At 49.4% G+C, this 18,425-nt stretch overlaps 6 protein-coding genes across 6 annotated transcripts; 5 read left to right on the top strand and 1 right to left on the bottom strand.

Moving 5' to 3' along the window:
• Positions 1-291: 291 nt before the first annotated feature.
• On the top strand, positions 292-2,352 carry PSV08DRAFT_220999 (CobW/HypB/UreG, nucleotide-binding domain-containing protein; the record flags this gene model as incomplete). The annotated part of the gene is made up of 4 exons (XM_014226592.2): positions 292-599; positions 664-1,058; positions 1,113-1,562; positions 1,614-2,352. Exons 1-4 carry the CDS (start codon positions 495-497, stop codon positions 2,350-2,352), a joined length of 1,689 nt encoding a protein of 562 aa, XP_014082067.1. The 5' UTR covers positions 292-494.
• A 618-nt stretch (positions 2,353-2,970) lies between these two features.
• PSV08DRAFT_176878 (glycoside hydrolase) lies at positions 2,971-4,287 on the top strand (the record flags this gene model as incomplete). Its single annotated transcript, XM_014226593.1, has 2 exons — positions 2,971-3,322; positions 3,368-4,287. The coding sequence occupies 2 exons, from the start codon at positions 2,971-2,973 to the stop codon at positions 4,285-4,287; spliced, it is 1,272 nt and encodes a 423-aa protein (XP_014082068.1).
• An 806-nt stretch (positions 4,288-5,093) lies between these two features.
• On the top strand, positions 5,094-7,514 carry PSV08DRAFT_388565 (glycoside hydrolase; the record flags this gene model as incomplete). Its single annotated transcript, XM_014226594.1, has 1 exon — positions 5,094-7,514. The coding sequence occupies one exon, from the start codon at positions 5,094-5,096 to the stop codon at positions 7,512-7,514; it is 2,421 nt and encodes an 806-aa protein (XP_014082069.1).
• Positions 7,515-7,980: 466 nt separating this feature from the next.
• PSV08DRAFT_220988 (MCM2/3/5 family-domain-containing protein) lies at positions 7,981-10,292 on the top strand (the record flags this gene model as incomplete). The annotated part of the gene is made up of 3 exons (XM_014226595.1): positions 7,981-8,164; positions 8,220-8,346; positions 8,394-10,292. Exons 1-3 carry the CDS (start codon positions 8,016-8,018, stop codon positions 10,290-10,292), a joined length of 2,175 nt encoding a protein of 724 aa, XP_014082070.1. The 5' UTR covers positions 7,981-8,015.
• Positions 10,293-12,280: 1,988 nt separating this feature from the next.
• On the top strand, positions 12,281-14,534 carry PSV08DRAFT_388562 (uncharacterized protein; the record flags this gene model as incomplete). Its single annotated transcript, XM_014226597.2, has 3 exons — positions 12,281-12,380; positions 12,488-12,697; positions 12,810-14,534. The coding sequence occupies 3 exons, from the start codon at positions 12,281-12,283 to the stop codon at positions 14,264-14,266; spliced, it is 1,767 nt and encodes a 588-aa protein (XP_014082072.2). The 3' UTR covers positions 14,267-14,534.
• Positions 14,535-15,901: 1,367 nt separating this feature from the next.
• On the bottom strand, positions 15,902-17,203 carry PSV08DRAFT_200248 (uncharacterized protein; the record flags this gene model as incomplete). Its single annotated transcript, XM_014226599.2, has 1 exon — positions 15,902-17,203. The coding sequence occupies one exon, from the start codon at positions 17,201-17,203 to the stop codon at positions 15,992-15,994; it is 1,212 nt and encodes a 403-aa protein (XP_014082074.1). The 3' UTR covers positions 15,902-15,991.
• Positions 17,204-18,425: the final 1,222 nt, after the last annotated feature.

Here is an 18,425-nt window from a genome sequence, read left to right as displayed (position 1 = left end):
GCTTTACTCGCTCCTGCGGACCCCCCACACGAGACGAATGTGGAGACACGTCTCCTAGTGAAGACTAGACAAAGTAACGTAACGGAGTAGAGAACCATCTGAGCAGGTTTTTTTGAGGCCTTTGGAGTAGACAATGTCAAAGGTGATTAGTCCAACAAGGACCGACTTTGTCTTTCTACCACACCAGAGCCAATGGCCACCACTCGCTTGGAATCCTGCGTCCGGGTCCAAACCCAATATGAGCACGGAATACTCCAAGGAGCATAGCAGTTGGCGTTTTAGCATGATTTCTGGGCTCTTGACGAATAAGATGCGTGCCTTTGGTGGTGATGTGACCTAACCATCGAGGTACTCAATTGGACCAACGCACAAACAACGAACAAAGGCAGATATACAAAAAAAATCCTCCAGACAAGAAAACAAAAACACACACCTTAGAACCTTGCAAAAGAAAAAAAATAACTCTTGATAAATTGAAAAAGGGGAAAATTTCAATGTCACCAGCAAAGCGCCGAAAGACGGGCGGAGCGGGCATGAAGCCCAAGAAACAGGGCAGTGAGCAAAAGCCACTCCCAGTCACCATTCTCTCTGGCTTTCTTGTAAGTATTTGCTTAGACCAAGGGAGACTTTTTGAACCATGCTTACAGTGCGATAAAAAAAAAGGGTAGCGGAAAGACGACGCTGCTACGACATATTCTCAAATCAGCAGACCATGGACTGCGCATCGCCGTAATCGTGAACGACATGGCCTCTGTCAACGTCGATGCCAACATCATCAGGCGCTCCGACAACAAGGCGAAGGGCAATGGCGAGGTGCGTGTCAAGGAGAAGATGATACAGATGGAGAACGGGTGCATCTGCTGCACGCTTCGAAGCGATTTGCTGGTTGAGCTGGCTCGGCTTGCATGGAGCCATCAGGGGTTCGACCATGTGGTGATTGAGAGTTCGGGTATCAGTGAGCCTCAGCAGGTTGCTGAGACGTTTACTACCGAGTTGACCGAGGCAATGCTTGATGCCGAGGGCTTGGAACCAGATGAGAAGGAGGTGTTTGCCAAAGTGTGAGTAGCCCGAGTTGACCAATTGCGACTTGACCTGCTGACTTTGATTGCAAGTGCAAAGATTGGTGGATTGAAGACAATTGCGACGGTTGATGCAATGGTCACTGTCGTGGATGCTTTTCGCTTCTTTTCAGAGTTCGATACGGCAGAGTTCCTGCAGGACCGCTTTGGGAGAGAGGAGGTGCCTGATGAGGATCAGCGCACCGTCTCTGATCTCTTCGCTGATCAGATTGAGTTCGCTAATGTCATCATTGTTAACAAGATTGACAGGGCTGATGCTGCAACTCTGGGTCGCGTAAAGGCCTACATCAAGTCGCTTAATCCAAACGCCAAGATTATTGAAGCCAAGTACTCAAAAGTGGATGTCCGTGAGATGCTGAACACTGGTGTCTTCAACTTTGGTGAGGCAGTTGCAAGTGCTGGATGGCTGAAGAGCTTGCACGAGATGACTGTGATGGATGTTCATGGCAAGAAGCGTGTTGCGCCCAAACCAGAAACACTAGAGTGAGTTGATCCCTAAGGATAATTGGGATTACTGCTTACCTCTTTCTAAAGGTACGGAATCGGGTCTTTCGTCTATCGTGCTCGTAGACCCTTTGATCCCTTAAAGCTCTACCGACTGATCGAGGGCAAGTTCATTCTTCTACAAGATGAAGCAGAAGATGTGGATGACGAGGACGAAGAAGACGGAAATGATGAATCATCTGATTCAGGCAAAGCCAGTACCTCTGGCGATGATTCTGACCAGCAAAGCAATGATGAAGATGCTCCTCCGATTGATGATAAGCAGATTCTGGAGAACAAAAGAACCAGCCCTTACTTCGGTGGTCTTCACCGTAGCAAAGGCATCTTCTGGCTCGCAACTCGTCCTAACCAGATGGGTTCATGGAGCACCGCCGGCGCAATGCTGACACTCGGATCTGAGATGCCTTGGTTCTGCTGTGTGTCTGAAGAAGACTGGGGCGCTGATGAAGCTACCTTGAAAGCTATCAAGAACGACTTTGAAGGCAAGTGGGGAGATCGTCGCCAGGAGATGGTCTTCATTGGCGAGAAGCTCGATGTGGATGGTATGACCAAAGCGCTCGACTCGTGCTTGCTGAGTCGCAGTGAGATGAAGAAGTGGGAAAAGGTCATGCTCGACAAGAAGCTAGATGATGATGAGAAGGAAGAGACTCTGCAGGAAGTGTGGGATGACGGCTACTGGGCGGAATGGCCGCGGGTACAAGATGAGGAGGAACATGATCATGATCATTCTCATGACCATGGCCGCCATCAACATGGCCAAAAACACTAAACTCTCAATGCTTTGATATGTTGCAGCAGTGATGGTTCTAGTTTGTCACCCAGAGAGGGGTTCATGGTAGAATGCCACCTGTGACGTAATTTACATTAGTCTCGGTGCTCGGTACTTCTTGCTATGCCTTCATTCGTCCTCGTAGACTCTACAAAATCTCTGTGGCCAACCTCTTGATTTTGATTCTTGAACCAAAAAAAGAAACGCGATAAAATAACCAACAGTTAAGTGTCGAGGCAATGAGGCGGTTTGCTAGTAGTTGTAGCTGCTCGACTGCCATTGCTTTCGTTCAAGAAAGTTGAGGCATCCCTCGTATTAAGGTGATGATCGTGCAGCTGACACGAAGTGCCCGCAGCACCAATTCTCAGGTAGCATGGGGTCTGTGTCCCACGCTGGAAAGGTTACGCGTCTTACTCAGCGGGGTAATGTGATTTCTGGAGATTCGTTCCGGACACAAGTTCATGACCTCAATCTCATAGGTCTTTTTACAAGACCAAGAGAGTTGGGCAGCTTTTCCAAATGTTCGATACGGCGTCAAAGTTACTGCGCATCAACCTCGCCTTGTTTGGGACGCACTTCCTATCTTCCCCAGGCGAACCAATTGGGCGCCTTCCTGCCATGGGATGGAGCTCTTGGAATGTGTATCGATGCGACATCAACGAGACACTCTTTGTTGAAGTAGGCAATCTTATGGTCTCCCTTGGCCTGAAGGATCTCGGCTATAGCTATGTCAACATCGATGACTGCTGGAGTGATAAAGATTATCAGCGCGATGATATTACTGGAAAGATTAGACCAGACTACAGCAAGTTTCCCAAGGGCATCAAGCATACCGCGGATGAGATCCACAAACTTGGTTTGAGATTCGGGATTTATAGCGACTCGGGAACATTAACCTGTGCCGGATACGCCGGCTCTCTTGGAAACGAAAGACTAGATGCAGAGACGTTCGCAGAATGGGGCGTTGATTGTAGGTGCGACGTGGATAGTCAGAAACACTACTAACAACAAGCAGACTTGAAGTACGACAACTGTTTTGTCCCTCAAGAATGGCAGGACAGATACCGATGGAGTCCAGATGACTGGGTGGCTGATCCTACTACTGTTGATGATGCCGAAACTGAAGTAATTTCAGCACCAGATGGGTACGATTGGAGGTCCTCCAAAACCTTTACTCGCTACAAAAGGATGGGAGATGCACTGCTTGCTACCAATCGTCCCATACAGTTCTCTCAATGCGCATGGGGAAATGCCCATATTGATCAATGGGGCAACGAGACTGGCCACAGTTGGCGAATGTGGGGAGACATCGGGCCTAGATGGGAAGAGTTCCAGAATGGAGACTGGGGCATTATGCCTATTCTGAACCACGCATCGTTCTTCATCAATGGCACCGACTTTTGGGGTCATGGTGATTGGGACATGCTCCAAGTGGGTAATGGCGAGCTGACCTTCCAGAAGAGTCGTACACACTTCGCAATGTGGGCTGCTCTGAAGTCGCCTCTTATCATTGGAACGCCACTTCATAACATCAAGCCGGAGATATTGGGGATCCTAAGCAACAGAGAGCTCATTGATTTCAACCAGGATCCACTAGTGGGCCCCGCCGCTAAGCCATACAAGTGGGGCGTGAATCCGGACTTTACGTGGAATCGGACTCATCCTGCTGAATATTGGAGTGGGCTGTCATCCAAAGGTGTGCATGTGTTTGTTATGAACACGTTGAACACGGTGCAAACTAAGATCATCGACTTCGCGGAGGTTCCAGAGCTTGATCCTAACGTTGCATACATACTCATTGACTCCTGGACCGGAAAAAAGCTGGGGAAATTTAAGGGGAAATTTAAGACGACCGTGGATGCTCACGACACCATAGCGATCAGGTTGGTCAAGGCAAGTCGTTATGACTATTCGAGATTACAGACCACATTTTGAGAAACTTCCTCGTTTCAGCACTGAACAAGGTTCTGGATTTTGTATGTGTCAGGCCTCTGTCAAATAGTTGACTATCAAAAATAAGGACAAGGTCGGCTCTTGTGGGGTGCAGATTTGGCGCTGGCGTGACATGTTGATGTGACGTCAATCTCTCCAATTACCCCAACTTCTTCAAGTAGATCATCGCCTCAAGGTATATCCCCTCGAAAAAATTGCTATCTTGTTGGAAATGAAAACAGAACGTGCAATACATGACGACAGCGAGCGATTGTTCCACCTCATGATAGGTGGGGTCTAATCTACCAGAAAGCCACAATCAACCTCACCCAAATAGCAATCACAAACGGCGAAGAACCTAACGTGAGTAAATGCCTCCAGGATAAATAAACAAGGTCAAGCATGGGTAGCTGCCATGCAAACCCGGCTGCTGGGTGTACATTAGTTCATTGATCCAAGACCACGATGGAGCCTTTTACCCCGAGGCTAAATACAACACTGTTCCTCGGGACTACTCCGGAATGTAACCCGATGCAACAAAAAAGAACCCTTACTACGCCTATGATCTGCGCCGAAGGTCTGAAAGTGGAATGCGGGGGACGTTGCGCTAAGGACAACCTACATAGTTCATCATCAGTACCTGGTACGTACACGGGCAAAATGCGGTCCATCAATGAGGCGTGGGAAGGTTATAGATCACCATCTTGTCGGGTATTGGCAAACCATATCTTGACTCTATGGCGGAGTCACATGAACTATAAAACCCATACATTCGGACCGTATTTGGCCATAACATTTTGGACCTTGCAATGTTGATCACGGCAATTCTTGCTACTGCTGTTGGCTTTGTGCCATTGGCAGCAGCAGAAAACAGCACTCGACTCTGGTACACTGCTCCCGTCGCATCAAGCACCTGGACTGATGCTCTCCCCATTGGCAATGGCCGCCTCGGAGCAATGATTTATGGTATACCGGTGCAGGAACTCATACAACTTAACGAAGAAACCATATGGTCAGGAGGCCGGCGAGATCGGGTAAACCAAAATGGTGCCCAAACAGTTTCGGAAGTCCGAGACTTACTTGCTCGAGGCGATGCTGGCGGTGCGCAAAAGTTGGCCAATTTGGGTATGATGGGCACTCCGCAGACATGCAGGAACTACCAAACCCTGGGCGATATGGAGATTTCTTTCGATGGCACAAGTGAATACGACAATACTACATATGAACGGTGGCTGGACCTCGACACAGCTCTGGCTGGGGTACGGTTTAAGGTCAACGATACTCTGTACGAGCGGGAGATGTTCGTGTCAGTACCAGATGATGTTTTTGTGCACCACCTGAAAGCAACGGGAAACGGGAAGCTGTCTTTCCAAATACGTGTACATCGGCCCAAGGACGGTTTGAACGAAGCTTCTGATCAAAACTGGAACGAAAATGGGTGGACATACATGACAGGCGGCACTGGCGGTATCGATCCAGTAGTTTTTACTACTGCTCTGGCGGTTGAGTCGGACGGTCATGTCAGGACACTTGGCGAATTCATCGTTGTGGAGAATGCTACTGAGGCCACGGCGTTTCTTGCAGCTGCAACTTCGTATCGCCACAACGATACTAGAGCTGCCGTGGACAGCACTATACAAAAAGCCCGCCAACATACTTATGAAGAGCTGCGCCGACGCCACATTGAGGATTATTCGCCGCTGTATAACGCTAGCGTGCTCAATCTGAATGGGCCGGATCTTGGGACGAGCAGCTTACCGACTAATGCACGAATAAACGCAACCCGCAGAGGTGCGAATGATCCTGGATTGGTCGCATTAGCCTACAATTATGGTCGTTATCTTCTCATTTCTTCTTCGCGAGCTGGCAATCTGCCATCGAACCTTCAGGGTATCTGGAACAAAGAATTTGACCCATTGTGGGGCTCCAAATACACTGTCAACATCAATCTCCAGATGAACTACTGGCCCGCAGAGGTTACAAGTCTCTCTAGTCTACATGAGCCGTTCTTTGATCTTCTGGAACTGATGCGCAAGGATGGCACACACACGGCTAAAGCTATGTACAATGCATCTGGATGGATGAGCCATCATAACACAGATCTTTGGGGTGATACAGCACCTGTGGATACATATCTACCCGCCACTTACTGGACACTATCTTCCGGATGGCTCGTCACTCACATACTTGAGCATTACTGGTACACGGGTGATAAAAGCTTCCTCGCTTCAAATTTACACATCGTATCCGAAGCCATTGAATTCTACCTGGACACACTTCAGCCCTACAAGACCAATGGAACCGAGTACCTTGTAACCAACCCATCCGTATCTCCAGAAAACACATACGTAGGCCCGGACGGAAAGTCCTACAACTTCGACATCGCACCCACATGCGACGTTGAAATCCTCAACGAGCTCTTCACAAACTACCTCAACGCCGTCGCCACCCTCTCAAACTCAACCGTGGACTCGGCATTCCTAACACGCATCCGCGACACCCAAGCCAAGCTCCCACCATACCGATATTCGACTCGCTACCCAGGCACATTGCAGGAATGGATGCAAGACTACGAACAAGCCGAGCCAGGTCATCGCCACGTTTCCCATCTCTACGCTCTCTACCCAGGAACCCAAATCCCTCCTCCCGGCGCCCCAGGCTACGACGCTAAGCTCTTCAACGCCGCGGCTGCTACGCTCGAGGACCGCTTATCGCACAACGGTGCGGGAACGGGCTGGTCGCGCGCGTGGACGATTAACTGGTATGCTCGTTTACAAAATGCGACTGCGCTTGCGGAGAATACGTTTCAATTCTTCAACACGAGTGTGTTTAACAATCTCATGGATGTCAATGAAGGCATTTTCCAGATCGACGGTAATCTGGGATTCGTAAGCGGCGTTGCCGAAGGCTTGTTACAATCACATGTTGTTGATGACAAGGGTGTGAGAGAAGTATGGCTGCTACCTGTTTTGCCAGAGGAATGGAGTGATGGGTCTGTTAATGGAATCGCGGCAAGAGGGGGGTTCGTGTTTGATCTCGAGTGGGCGGATGGAAAGCTGGTGCATATGAGGATGGAAAGTAGGGTTGGTGGACCGGTTGTGCTGAAGTACGGCGGTGGCGGAAATTCCACAACCGCTGCTAGACAGGCTGAAGGGTTTTCTAATGGTCGGATGAGGTTGGAGACGAAGGCGGGGGATGTTAGGGAATTTGATTTTCGTAAGGCGTACTAGGTTGCTGCGTTGCTGAATCATAACTTCCTGCTACGAATTGCTATTGTTTGATAATACTCCAATTTCTCGATAGTATATAACCACTTATTTCAAGATTCATGAGCAATGACACACATGAGCTCATTTTTTTTCTGGTAGGTCTAATCAATAGCCCATATCGATCTGGCGAGTCTTAAAGTGCTTCTTGCATGCCGAGTAGATGTTCCAAATGGGTCGAATTTTCATAATGAGTAGTTGCATGAAGACAAATCCACAATTGACGAAGCTGCGCTTAGAACTTAAGCATTGAGAGTTTAACCAAAAATTCAAGATCTAATATTCATGATAGAAAAGGTGCTAGAGCGGGGGAGCGCTAGGCCCAAGATGGCTGCAAAATGGAGGACGCTCAGACCAAGAACGCGAGCGCGACTTCACAATTCGCGTCGCCCCTAACGACGGCTTTGTCTGCCCCTCTCTACCTCCACACACAAACACCATAACGACTTACGACCCACGACAATAATGGCAGACAGGCAGACACCGTTTTCCATTAGCCTTTTTGGCAGCCAGGCAGGCGATGGCCCTCAGGATGACACTGCGCCCTCACACGTGCAGCGAGCATTGGTAGACTTTATCATGGAATTTACCCTGGATAATATCTTCGTTTACAGGTACACAACAAAAGCAGCCATGGAGTAACGAGTGCGGGACTGATTCTGTCTCCAGAGATCAAATACGCGAGAACGTGCTCTTGAAGCAATACTACTGTGATATTGACGTTGCCCATCTCATCAGCTACAGCCCCGAGCTGGCCCATGACCTTAGACAGAACCCTGCTGAAATTATACCTCTTGTACGTTGCATGCTCTATTTCCACATGCAGGCATTGACATTGGCCAGTTCGAAGCCGCCCTTAAGACATGCACACAGCGCATCGTCTACCCCTCACAGAAGAACATCTCCCTACCTCAGCACCAATTGCTCCTCCACTCCAACGCTTCAGAGCTTTCCATCCGCGACCTCACCGCTACAAACGTCTCGCAACTCGTACGCATACCCGGTATCGTCATTGGTGCATCCACGCTTTCCTCCAAGGCCACAGCCCTCGCTATTCGATGCCGCAATTGCCAGCATGAAGAGATTCTACCTATAGCCGGCGGCTTCTCAGGAGTTTCTCTCCCGAGAACATGCAGTAGGAAAAGGGGAGAAGGCGAGGTCGGTGATCAGTGTCCGCTGGATCCATACTATGTCATGCATGAGCGCTGCCAGTTCATCGATCAGCAGGTGCTGAAGCTGCAAGAGGCACCTGACAAGGTCCCAGTCGGTGAATTACCGCGTCACATTATGATTTCTGCGGACAGGTATCTAGCTAACCGCGTTGTCCCTGGTACTCGGTGCTCCGTAATGGGCATCTTTTCAATTTACCAGCAAAAGGGGTCCAAGCGTGCAGGAAACGCTGCTGTAGCCATTCGCAATCCTTATATACGCGCTGTTGGTATTCACGCGGAAGTCGATCACGGTACTAAAGGAAATGCCGTCTTTACTGAGGAGGAAGAGCAAGAATTCCTGGAGATGAGCCGCAGACCAGACATCTACGACGTCTTTTCGAGGTGCATTGCGCCATCTATCTACGGAAACCAGGATATCAAAAAGGCCATTTGTTGCTTGCTAATGGGCGGTTCAAAGAAGATCCTGCCAGATGGAATGAAGCTTCGTGGCGACATCAACGTGCTTCTTCTTGGTGACCCGGGTACTGCTAAATCGCAGTTGCTCAAGTTTGTCGAGAAAGTGTCGCCAATCGCCATTTACACATCCGGAAAAGGATCCTCAGCAGCTGGTTTGACCGCCTCGGTGCAACGCGATCACAACACGCGCGAGTTCTACCTTGAAGGAGGTGCTATGGTTCTCGCAGACGGCGGTGTGGTATGTATTGATGAGTTCGACAAGATGCGCGACGAAGACCGAGTAGCTATCCACGAAGCCATGGAGCAGCAAACCATTTCTATTGCCAAGGCAGGTATCACAACTATTCTCAACTCGCGAACGTCAGTGTTGGCGGCCGCCAACCCGATTTTCGGACGCTACGACGATATGAAGACACCTGGTGAGAACATCGATTTCCAAACCACCATCCTGTCGCGTTTCGATATGATTTTCATTGTGCGCGACGAGCATGACCGTGGACGTGACGAGCGGATAGCAAAGCACGTCATGGGCATCGCAATGGGCGGGCGTGGTGTTGAAGAAAATGTACAAGCTGAGATACCGATTGAAAAGATGAAGCGCTACATCACCTACTGCCGACAACGGTGCGCACCTCGTCTTTCGCCCGAAGCAGCGGAGAAACTCTCGAGCCACTTCGTTAGCATCAGGCGACAAGTGCACGCTTCCGAAGTCAACGCCAATCAACGGTCTAGCATCCCGATTACGGTGCGTCAACTGGAAGCCATTATCCGTATCACAGAATCTCTAGCCAAGCTATCGCTCTCGCCCATAGCAGATGAGTCTCATGTCGACGAAGCAATCCGCCTGTTCCTTGCGTCTACCATGGACGCAGTGAATCAGGGCGAAGGACAGAGTTCAAAGGAACTGATGGATGAGGTCAACAAGGTGGAAGAAGAACTCCGGCGCCGTATGCCCATCGGGTGGCAAGTCAACCTGTCGACGCTCAAGCGCGAAATGGTGGATGGCAAGGGATACTCAGAACAGGCTCTTGCACGGGCGCTGCACGTGATGAATGCTCGAGAGACGATAAGGTGGAGACACGGAAACAGCGTTGTATTCCGCGCCAGTGCCTAAGATTTGGGACCCGTTTTTCGAGGTGTTTGTCTGGTAGTGAGGCGAATTTGTCTTATTTGAGACGTTGGGTGGAGAATAGGTGATGAAGGGAGGCTCAACGTGGGATTGGATAGACGAATTATTGCCATGTAATAAATCTGGTGCGGCGCAATATTCAGGCGCTGACTCTGAAGCTTCGCAACCAGCCAATTTTCTCGTTCCTCAACACTACCATGACATCATCGTCAGAGCCGCAAGATTGCCAGAAGGAAACAAGGCTGTCCCGTTCGAAGTTGGTTAGCGTATTTTGAATGAATGGAGATCATGTGTCCAGACGTTGAAGGCCTAGGCTTCGCTTTCCCAAATCAGACTTGATTCGTTACCTAACTGTGGAGATTGTGGGCCGCTTCTCTCGCAGTTTGTGGCTCGCTATTGGAGATAAGGTGGATGAAAAGTCATGTTTTTGATCGTCTCCACCTCCAATATGTTTGAACCTGGGGAAGGCTCGGGTATAGTTAGGTGGTGGGAGGGGGTAGTGTGTGGGGTGGGATATTGTGGCGACCTGATGGATTGTGGGTTTGTTGGAGACACAGTATTCAGGATGTGTACAGCACGTTGGGCGCTCTAGATGATACGATTGGCTTTGCTGGTCGTTGAGATGAAAGTGATGATTCAATTTATCTATTTGATAGTCACGGCCGTGAATCCATGTCAAATCTGGGGATATGAGGCTGAAGTGACGGTGGGTATGCCAGTGTACCGGCCCACAAGGTTTCAATTTAGCAGGAAACCAACTTCCGAATGCGGGATATCGCTTGGGAAGATCAGTACTGTGTGAATGAGACACTGTGGCTTCAGGGACTTGTCGGTAAGAGAGAGAGAGGAGCTTTCAGCCTGGGGCCATCGGAGGTGCTACTTGTTAGCCCCTCTGATGAAGGTACGAATTGTTGGTCCACAAGGCTAGAGTATGGATGTGGAGGACCCAAGGCAAACATACTAAATCGTGATGCTGGACCAAATAGAAGCTGTTCACAAGTTTACACATGCATCGGGTAGGCAGGCTCCGCAGCAGTATGACTGCAAGTGAAGCCTCACCATCACCAAGTATGCCACAAACAATGTGTTGGATCCAAAGACGTTGATGGCCAGCCCGGAACGGAGCTGTATAGCTTCGTCCTCACTGACCGAGTATGAAGATGCATGCACATCGCCCACTTGCAAAGATAGACTGAATGTGCACGTGGTGTTTCCCAACGCAAATGTGATGAGTTGGGAAGGTGTTTTCGCATGTCTGGCGTCGTTTTGCCTACGATGTGGGGTGGCGCGACTTGCATCAGTTGACTGCTATCCTAAATTCTGTTGGTGTGGAGCCATATGTTCAGCGTCCCGAAGTGCCAGGCGAGGGTGTGCATCTTGAGAGCTGAGGGACCACGATATAGGTTTTGGGTAATAGCTATGAATTTCGGTGGGCCTCTGCTTCAGAAGACTGCTTTGCCAAGGTAGTTGTTGGGCACTACTAGGGAGGACTGTGGAACGTTCTCCGTGGCTGATTCGATTGGTGAAGGTTAGTATGTCCAAGAAGTACGGAGACTTACGCAAGTACATAGATTGAGCACTTTGTGGTGGGGGACCATTATTGGAAGTGACTCTCGTGACTACCATGAGGGAAGCTGGTCCTGATATAGACGAACGCCACCCTATAGATAAGGAATGGATACATTTTTTTTCTTCAATTTTTTCTTATGGAACCGAGCAAATAGGTTTTGAAGAGAATGTCAGCGTGTTGGGGCCGAGAGCCGCACAAAAAATGGGCCAGCTGTGGGATCCATGGTCGTTGCAAAACCACAGTGGTTTGGTCCGTCACGACCCAATATGGAGGTGTCTGAAAATAGAATGAGCCCAAGAGTATATAAGTAGCGAACAGCATCTGACAAATGCGCATCTTCTCTCAGGCAGTCCATTACTATCCAGCGACGCAACTCGCAATCATCAGCATCATCAGCATCATCATGGACCTTGACTGGGAGTTGCATGCACAGCTGCTTGGGCAGCCGATGGGATTCGACGAGAGTGGGGGAAGCAGCGGCACTCATCTGGCACAGGGTGCTGGTGTTGAAGTGCAGCTTGGCTCACTGATTCAGACAGCCGGTAAGTTTTCCCGTTCCGCTCCGAGCTCGGCGGGACTCGGGGTTTGGTGGTTCGATCTGATAAACTAGGATATCCATCTGATAACAGCGCGCATCACCATTCGCACCTGACCTTTACCCAACAAGAGGTGGCGGCTATCAGGTACGAGATGCTCGAGAACTACATCAATCCACCCGCTGGCTGTGCTGCCTCACCCACCGCCTACCACTCGCCCGGTGCATCGCCTCACTCGCCCACCGCGTTCGTCGAAAACACTGATTCCCGCCGACCCAGTCGAAGTGAGTGTACACCCGTCCATTGCTTTTCCCTTGTCCCACCCGCGGTTTGCCGCGGCTGTTGGCTGCACAACACCACAGTTGACGGTATGTACTGGTACTGACAGATTGGCAGCCCTCGTCCCCTGCCCCGCAGTCCCTGCGCACGACTCCGTCGCCACGTTGTCTCCTGAATCCAACACCACCGTTGGCCCTCCCCAGACTGGCGGGGGCCCGCTCAGCAGGACCCATGTCGTCCCACCACGCCCCAAGCCCGGCCGCAAGCCTGCCACCGAGGAGCCAGAGTCAAAGCGCAAAGCACAAAACCGACAGTCGCAGCGCAACTTTCGCCAGCGCAAGCAGAGGACTGTCTTGGATCTGCAGGAGTCGTTAAATCAGGCCTCTAGGCAACTTTTGAGTGCCAATGCTGACCACGCGAGAGAGAGTTCCATGCTCAGAAGTGAAATCGATAAACTCAAAGAACAGAATCAAAGGCTACTCATGGAAGTCGAAGAATGGAGAGTAGCCTACAAACAAATGCAGGAAAGACTGTCGGCCGTCGCTGGCCAACCCCATTCCATGCCTCTCTCCTACCCCCGTCATGACACTCCCCTCCGCAGGGCCTTTGATACCGACTTCAATGCCCAGGCTCTTGTTCCCAGCCCTCAGCCAACAGACCTGGGATGTGACCGGTGCACAAAGGACCATTGCGCCTGTCTAGCCGAGATGACCAACGACGCCGCTTTCCAAGGCCCTGTCGACCCCATGACAGGTGTCCTTCGCGCCGACCATGGAGAGCCAGATGAAGACAAGCCACGCGACCACAGCGAATTCGAGACAGACTTTACAGCTGCGTTCAGTAAACAAAAACCCCGTGATGCGGACCCGGCTGTACTCCTCTCTTCGGCCGAAGACGCAAAGTTTCCCGATTGTGGTTTTTGCGCAGACCAGCCAGAGTCTTGCATATGCAGAAGCTTGCGTTCGGAAGCTGCAGATGCAACCTCATCGCTGGCGCCCAGTTCAAATGCCCCTCCTGCTGAGCCTGCCAAGTCAAATGTGATTGTAACCGGTCCCGGTTCCTGTGCTGATTGTCAAGCGAACCCCGAGCAGCGCGCCTGGTGCCAAAGGGTTGCACAGCTTCGCAGCGAAGCGACACCGCCCAACTCTCGACGCAACTCTGCCAGGAGCGTCGTGCTAGGAACCATGGAGCCCAAGGCCTCTACCAGTATCGACATGAGCAGCTCTGTGGGTCGCGGAGATACTGTTGGCTGCAGTGATGCTTTTAAGCTGCTTGTTGGGCGAGTAGACACGCAAATGGATTGGCGTCAACTGAAGCCTGTTCCTCCAACCTTTGCGCAGGAAGATGCTCGAAAGAACACGTTCACTATGGAGCCAGGCATGTACAGTGCCATGGAGCTGGATGCTAGCAGTATCCTCACTACTCTACAACATGCTCCGGGTCCCATTAAGCCTCGTCCTTCCGATGGTACATATGCACGCTTGGTTCAAGAAGCAGAAGAGCGACGCCGAAAGTCTTCCACTCCCATGAAGAAGTCCGATGATCATCCTATGCTGGATTGTGACAAGAACTAGCTTCACATTTTTTCTATCTTTGATTCCAACGACCATCATTTTACCATGTTTTATCGGCATCGGTCGTTGCAGAGTCATCATCATGATTGACTGTATATCCCATGTGAGAGGATTAGCAGTCGCAAAAAAAAAAGATTACGAATCACGGCAGGGCGGTCATTTTACTGTTTTTCGTTTCCACTACTTGGTTTTGCTACAACACTGGTCAGACTATAATGATCATAGGATAGACTAATAGGAGAATACATCTCTCCACGTATTACGTGCCAAATTTACCTTAATCCTCCTCTGGGTTTCACGTGCTCTTGAGTAACTTTTGCAGAAGAAGAAAGATTGTATACCGAGGCATATTTCTTAATGGATTACTTCATCAACGCACCGAAGAGATGCCGGTTGAAAGCTACAGTCACGCCATAATTGCTCTCTTTGTGGCATTAGCAGGCGCTTGTCTTGTGCGCTTACGTGAAGTTGTTTGGCTGGAAGGATAAGCGGAGATTGTTCGGGCAGAAGATGTGGTGTGATTGGCTGAAATTCCATCCGACGTCGGATCTTATCAGATGATCAGATAAAAACTTTGCACTAGACTCAAAGTGGTTTTCAGTGCCCGAGCGCGGATCAATGTTTACACGGTCAGAGCATTGTGGTGGATGGTTAAAGCTGTGATTATGTAGTCCAGATCACATGAGTCGAAGTAAACACCAAGAGGTGTTCCAATAGTTACTCTTCTTGTGAAGAATAGCTCCTAGATAATCCAGCATGGAAACTTCCCACTTGTCCAAGTCGCACATTTTCCCATCATTTTCCCCTTCTCGAAACTATTTTTTCCCATCCTCCCCAAAACAACAACTCACTTCTTAACCCCATTAATAACAATCTCATGCCCCTCCCCTTTTCCCTGGCCATGTGCATGATACACTCCCGGTCCCGCTCTAACCGCAACCTAGAATCACTACTTATTAGCTGCTTCTGCCCACCCTCTACACTCATTAAAAAAAAATCCCCCAGAACAACTCGCTTTCGTGATACAATACTTCTCAACAAAAGGTTCCTTCAGAAACGCTAATGCTATGTATGTCTTGACTTGAGAAAGAAAGGCAACGATAAAAACGAGCGAACGAACGAACCTGAACATCTACCCCCCACTTCTGTGCATTAGCCAGAGCAATATTTGCGGCTTCTTGCTCCAGACATGCGGCTGCGGCTGCGAGTTTGGTGCCTGCGGCTGAGAGAGAGGTTCCGAGCGTGGAGAGTTCAGAGGCGAGTTTTAAGAGGGTGTCTGGGGTTGTGTTGGACATTTGTTTGTTTATTCTTGCTTTCTATCGGGCTTGGTATGCGAGGTAGGTAGGTTGGAGTGATCAGTTGGGGGACAAGGAGAATGGAGTGGTGGATGTTGAGGGGGAGGTCGATAGAGATAGGGTAATGTAGGGGTTGAGAGTGTTTTTTGAAAGTGTTGGATTGGGTTGACATGTTAGGTGTATGGCGAACGGTAGGGGTTGTGTTTGACGGTGTTGATGGGTCACTTTCTTTTAGTTAGGGATGATTGTATTTTGCGATGTGATGTGTTATATTTGAATATCCAGTGAGAATCTATGTGACTACAGATTTGAATGGCATGGTTGACAATCAACAACTTAGCATTCTACCATTTGTGCTTAGGTACACAACTATATCATGATGATTGCAAATGAGATTCTATGCTTGTCCAACACATGGATGCATGCCAGTTCACGCTCTCGAATCTTCCTTCATCTTCCGTAACTGAGCTAGCACAGATTCCTTTGAAGTATGGTTTTTCAAACAATTCAAGAGTAAATCTTGCTCGCTTGTTGGAGCCATACCCGCAGCCTCTGGTACTCGCCTATCAAGATTCGTGGGAAACGGATAACCCTCTGCGACAACATTGACAAGCGCCTTAACCTCGTCACTGAGTCCATTCTTCACATGCATCTTTGACAGCGCATCCCAAGTGCGCTCCACAAGAGAATACGTATCAATCGATTCCATGGGCTTACCAAACGCCGACGAAATCTGCAGCAGGTTGGCCGAGCGCATGATATCTGCAGAGTCATTCTGACCTGCAGCATGGAACAGCGCAGGATTGAAGAACAACCCATCACCTTTTTCCAACGGAAGCGCAACATAGTTGTCCAAAAAGAAGTCTTGGAACTCAGGTATCCGATATGCCATATACCCTTGCTCAAACTTCTGACTGAACGGTAACAGACGTGTCGGGCCACTCTTGTCCGGCATATGCGAGTGCGCAACTGCACCTTGCAGCGTAAGAAACTGCGACGCAACCTGCACTGCTTTTGGAAATCTTGCGCATGACTCGCTATCTTGGAACCCAATGTGGTAGTCTCGGTGCGAAATCTGGGCTTTGGCGCCAGGCTTCACGATATTGACTTGCGCTGTCAAGCGGTGATACGGACCGAGCCATCCCCCAGATATCAGTGGAAGCCAAGGATTAGAATAGTATTTTACAAACGAGGCCGCATCGGAGAGGCAGTGCTTGGATAGTGAATTCCAGATGCGGTCGTTTGCGCCGGCGCCTGCAAAGTGGTCGCCACGTTGGCTAGACGCTTGCTTCTCTGCTGCGATTATCGATGAGTAGACTTTGTTGACGTCGTCAATTAAAGACATGTCTTGGTAGAGGTTCTTGGTGACAAAGACACCGGGGCCTGAAAGCAGGACGTGGTACCATTCGTCCTGTAGAGCAGCAAGTTGTTCTGGACTCAATGATGAATAATCGGGCAGATGATATATCGGCACGTGCGACTCGGTAGTGCTTGCAAGTGGATAGTCAATTGAGGAAGACTCTGTTGTTAGCTTCTTGAAGTCTTCCAATGACGGCGGGTTGTTGATAGAGTACAGCCGAGGTTGGATTCCTGATTCTTGGCGGCCGTGATTGACGCCGTTTGGCGTAGAGTAGTTATTCATTGTTATTGTACGCCTTATGTGACAACGTTGGAAGGCTGCGCATATGCTTTCCTGGCTGAGTATGCAAGAGCGTTTGTCGGTATTGATGATGTCGGCAGTTGTGCCACTACGTACGTAATAGTAGCAATGCTATTGGCCCTACATATTGGGGTTCTGGGCGGAAAGCGGAGAAGCAGCCCGACGCACCCTTCATCTCGAGCTATGTGCAAACAAATACATCCATGTCTATGTGAATCAAACAAGCACGCGTGCATCGTGTTTGTGCAGGAAGCATGTGTATTGTGCTAGAAATTGCATATTTGAAGTAACACCAAATATAGAATTGTCGCACAGCTGTGAGACTTGGCGTATTTCATGGGTTAAGGTATCGTAGTCGTCTGCTGATCGACTTTCATCCTCGATCAGGATAGAACGCGCTTCAACTTCTATCGACGATATGACGGTGGTTTAAAAAGCCCATTTATTTCGCATCAATCACCACCCAGTCACGCCATAGAGCCTTACTTTCCCCCGCTCTTGTCATTAATTTCTGACTTGCTTGGCTGTGTTAGTGCAGATTGGCGAATGCTTGGCTTCGACGAGGTGGGCGATGCACGATGCGCTGCCAAGGTGTTGAGATAGTAGACGAAACGCACCGACTAGTTGCGTCAGCCTGCTCTGGGCCTACCGAGATGCGAGGGTTACCATGCGTTGACACGAAAATGGCACAGACACATGTGGAAGCACGGATACTTCTGGCATATCTCGGATTGTGCGCATCGGTTCTATCGCAATGTCTGCATGAATAGATTTCTTGCATCACAGTGCTTCTCTTGGTAAACTGCATAAGTCGATGTTCGGGTATGATCATGGGTTCAGATGGTGATTACGTTTGTTCGAGTTGTTCTTAGAACTATCCCAAGTTCCGGGCACATCCTAACTACCTTTGTAGAATATCTTTCAATACCAGTCCTGTACGACGTGTTGAAAAGTATTCTCTTTGCGTGAAAAAAAAAACACATCCATTAAGTGACTCTTTAGAGTGAAAGTTTAAATGTGCAGAAAATAACTAGACGGATGATGCTATACTGAATGCAACACAGATGAGATATGCTGTTCTTGCTCATTTAATCATTAGAAAGACGCATTTAATATTCTTGTGAAATACAAAAGATGATTAGGGATACATCGCCTATAGGTTCAGATCCTGTGCACAGTGCAAAATGAATCCATAACTGAAATT

Source organism: Bipolaris maydis (assembly GCF_028858645.1).
Source record: "Bipolaris maydis strain C4 unplaced genomic scaffold PSV08scaffold_5, whole genome shotgun sequence".
Taxonomy (NCBI): Eukaryota; Fungi; Ascomycota; class Dothideomycetes; order Pleosporales; family Pleosporaceae; genus Bipolaris; species Bipolaris maydis.
This window is presented reverse-complemented; position numbering and strand designations above follow the sequence as displayed.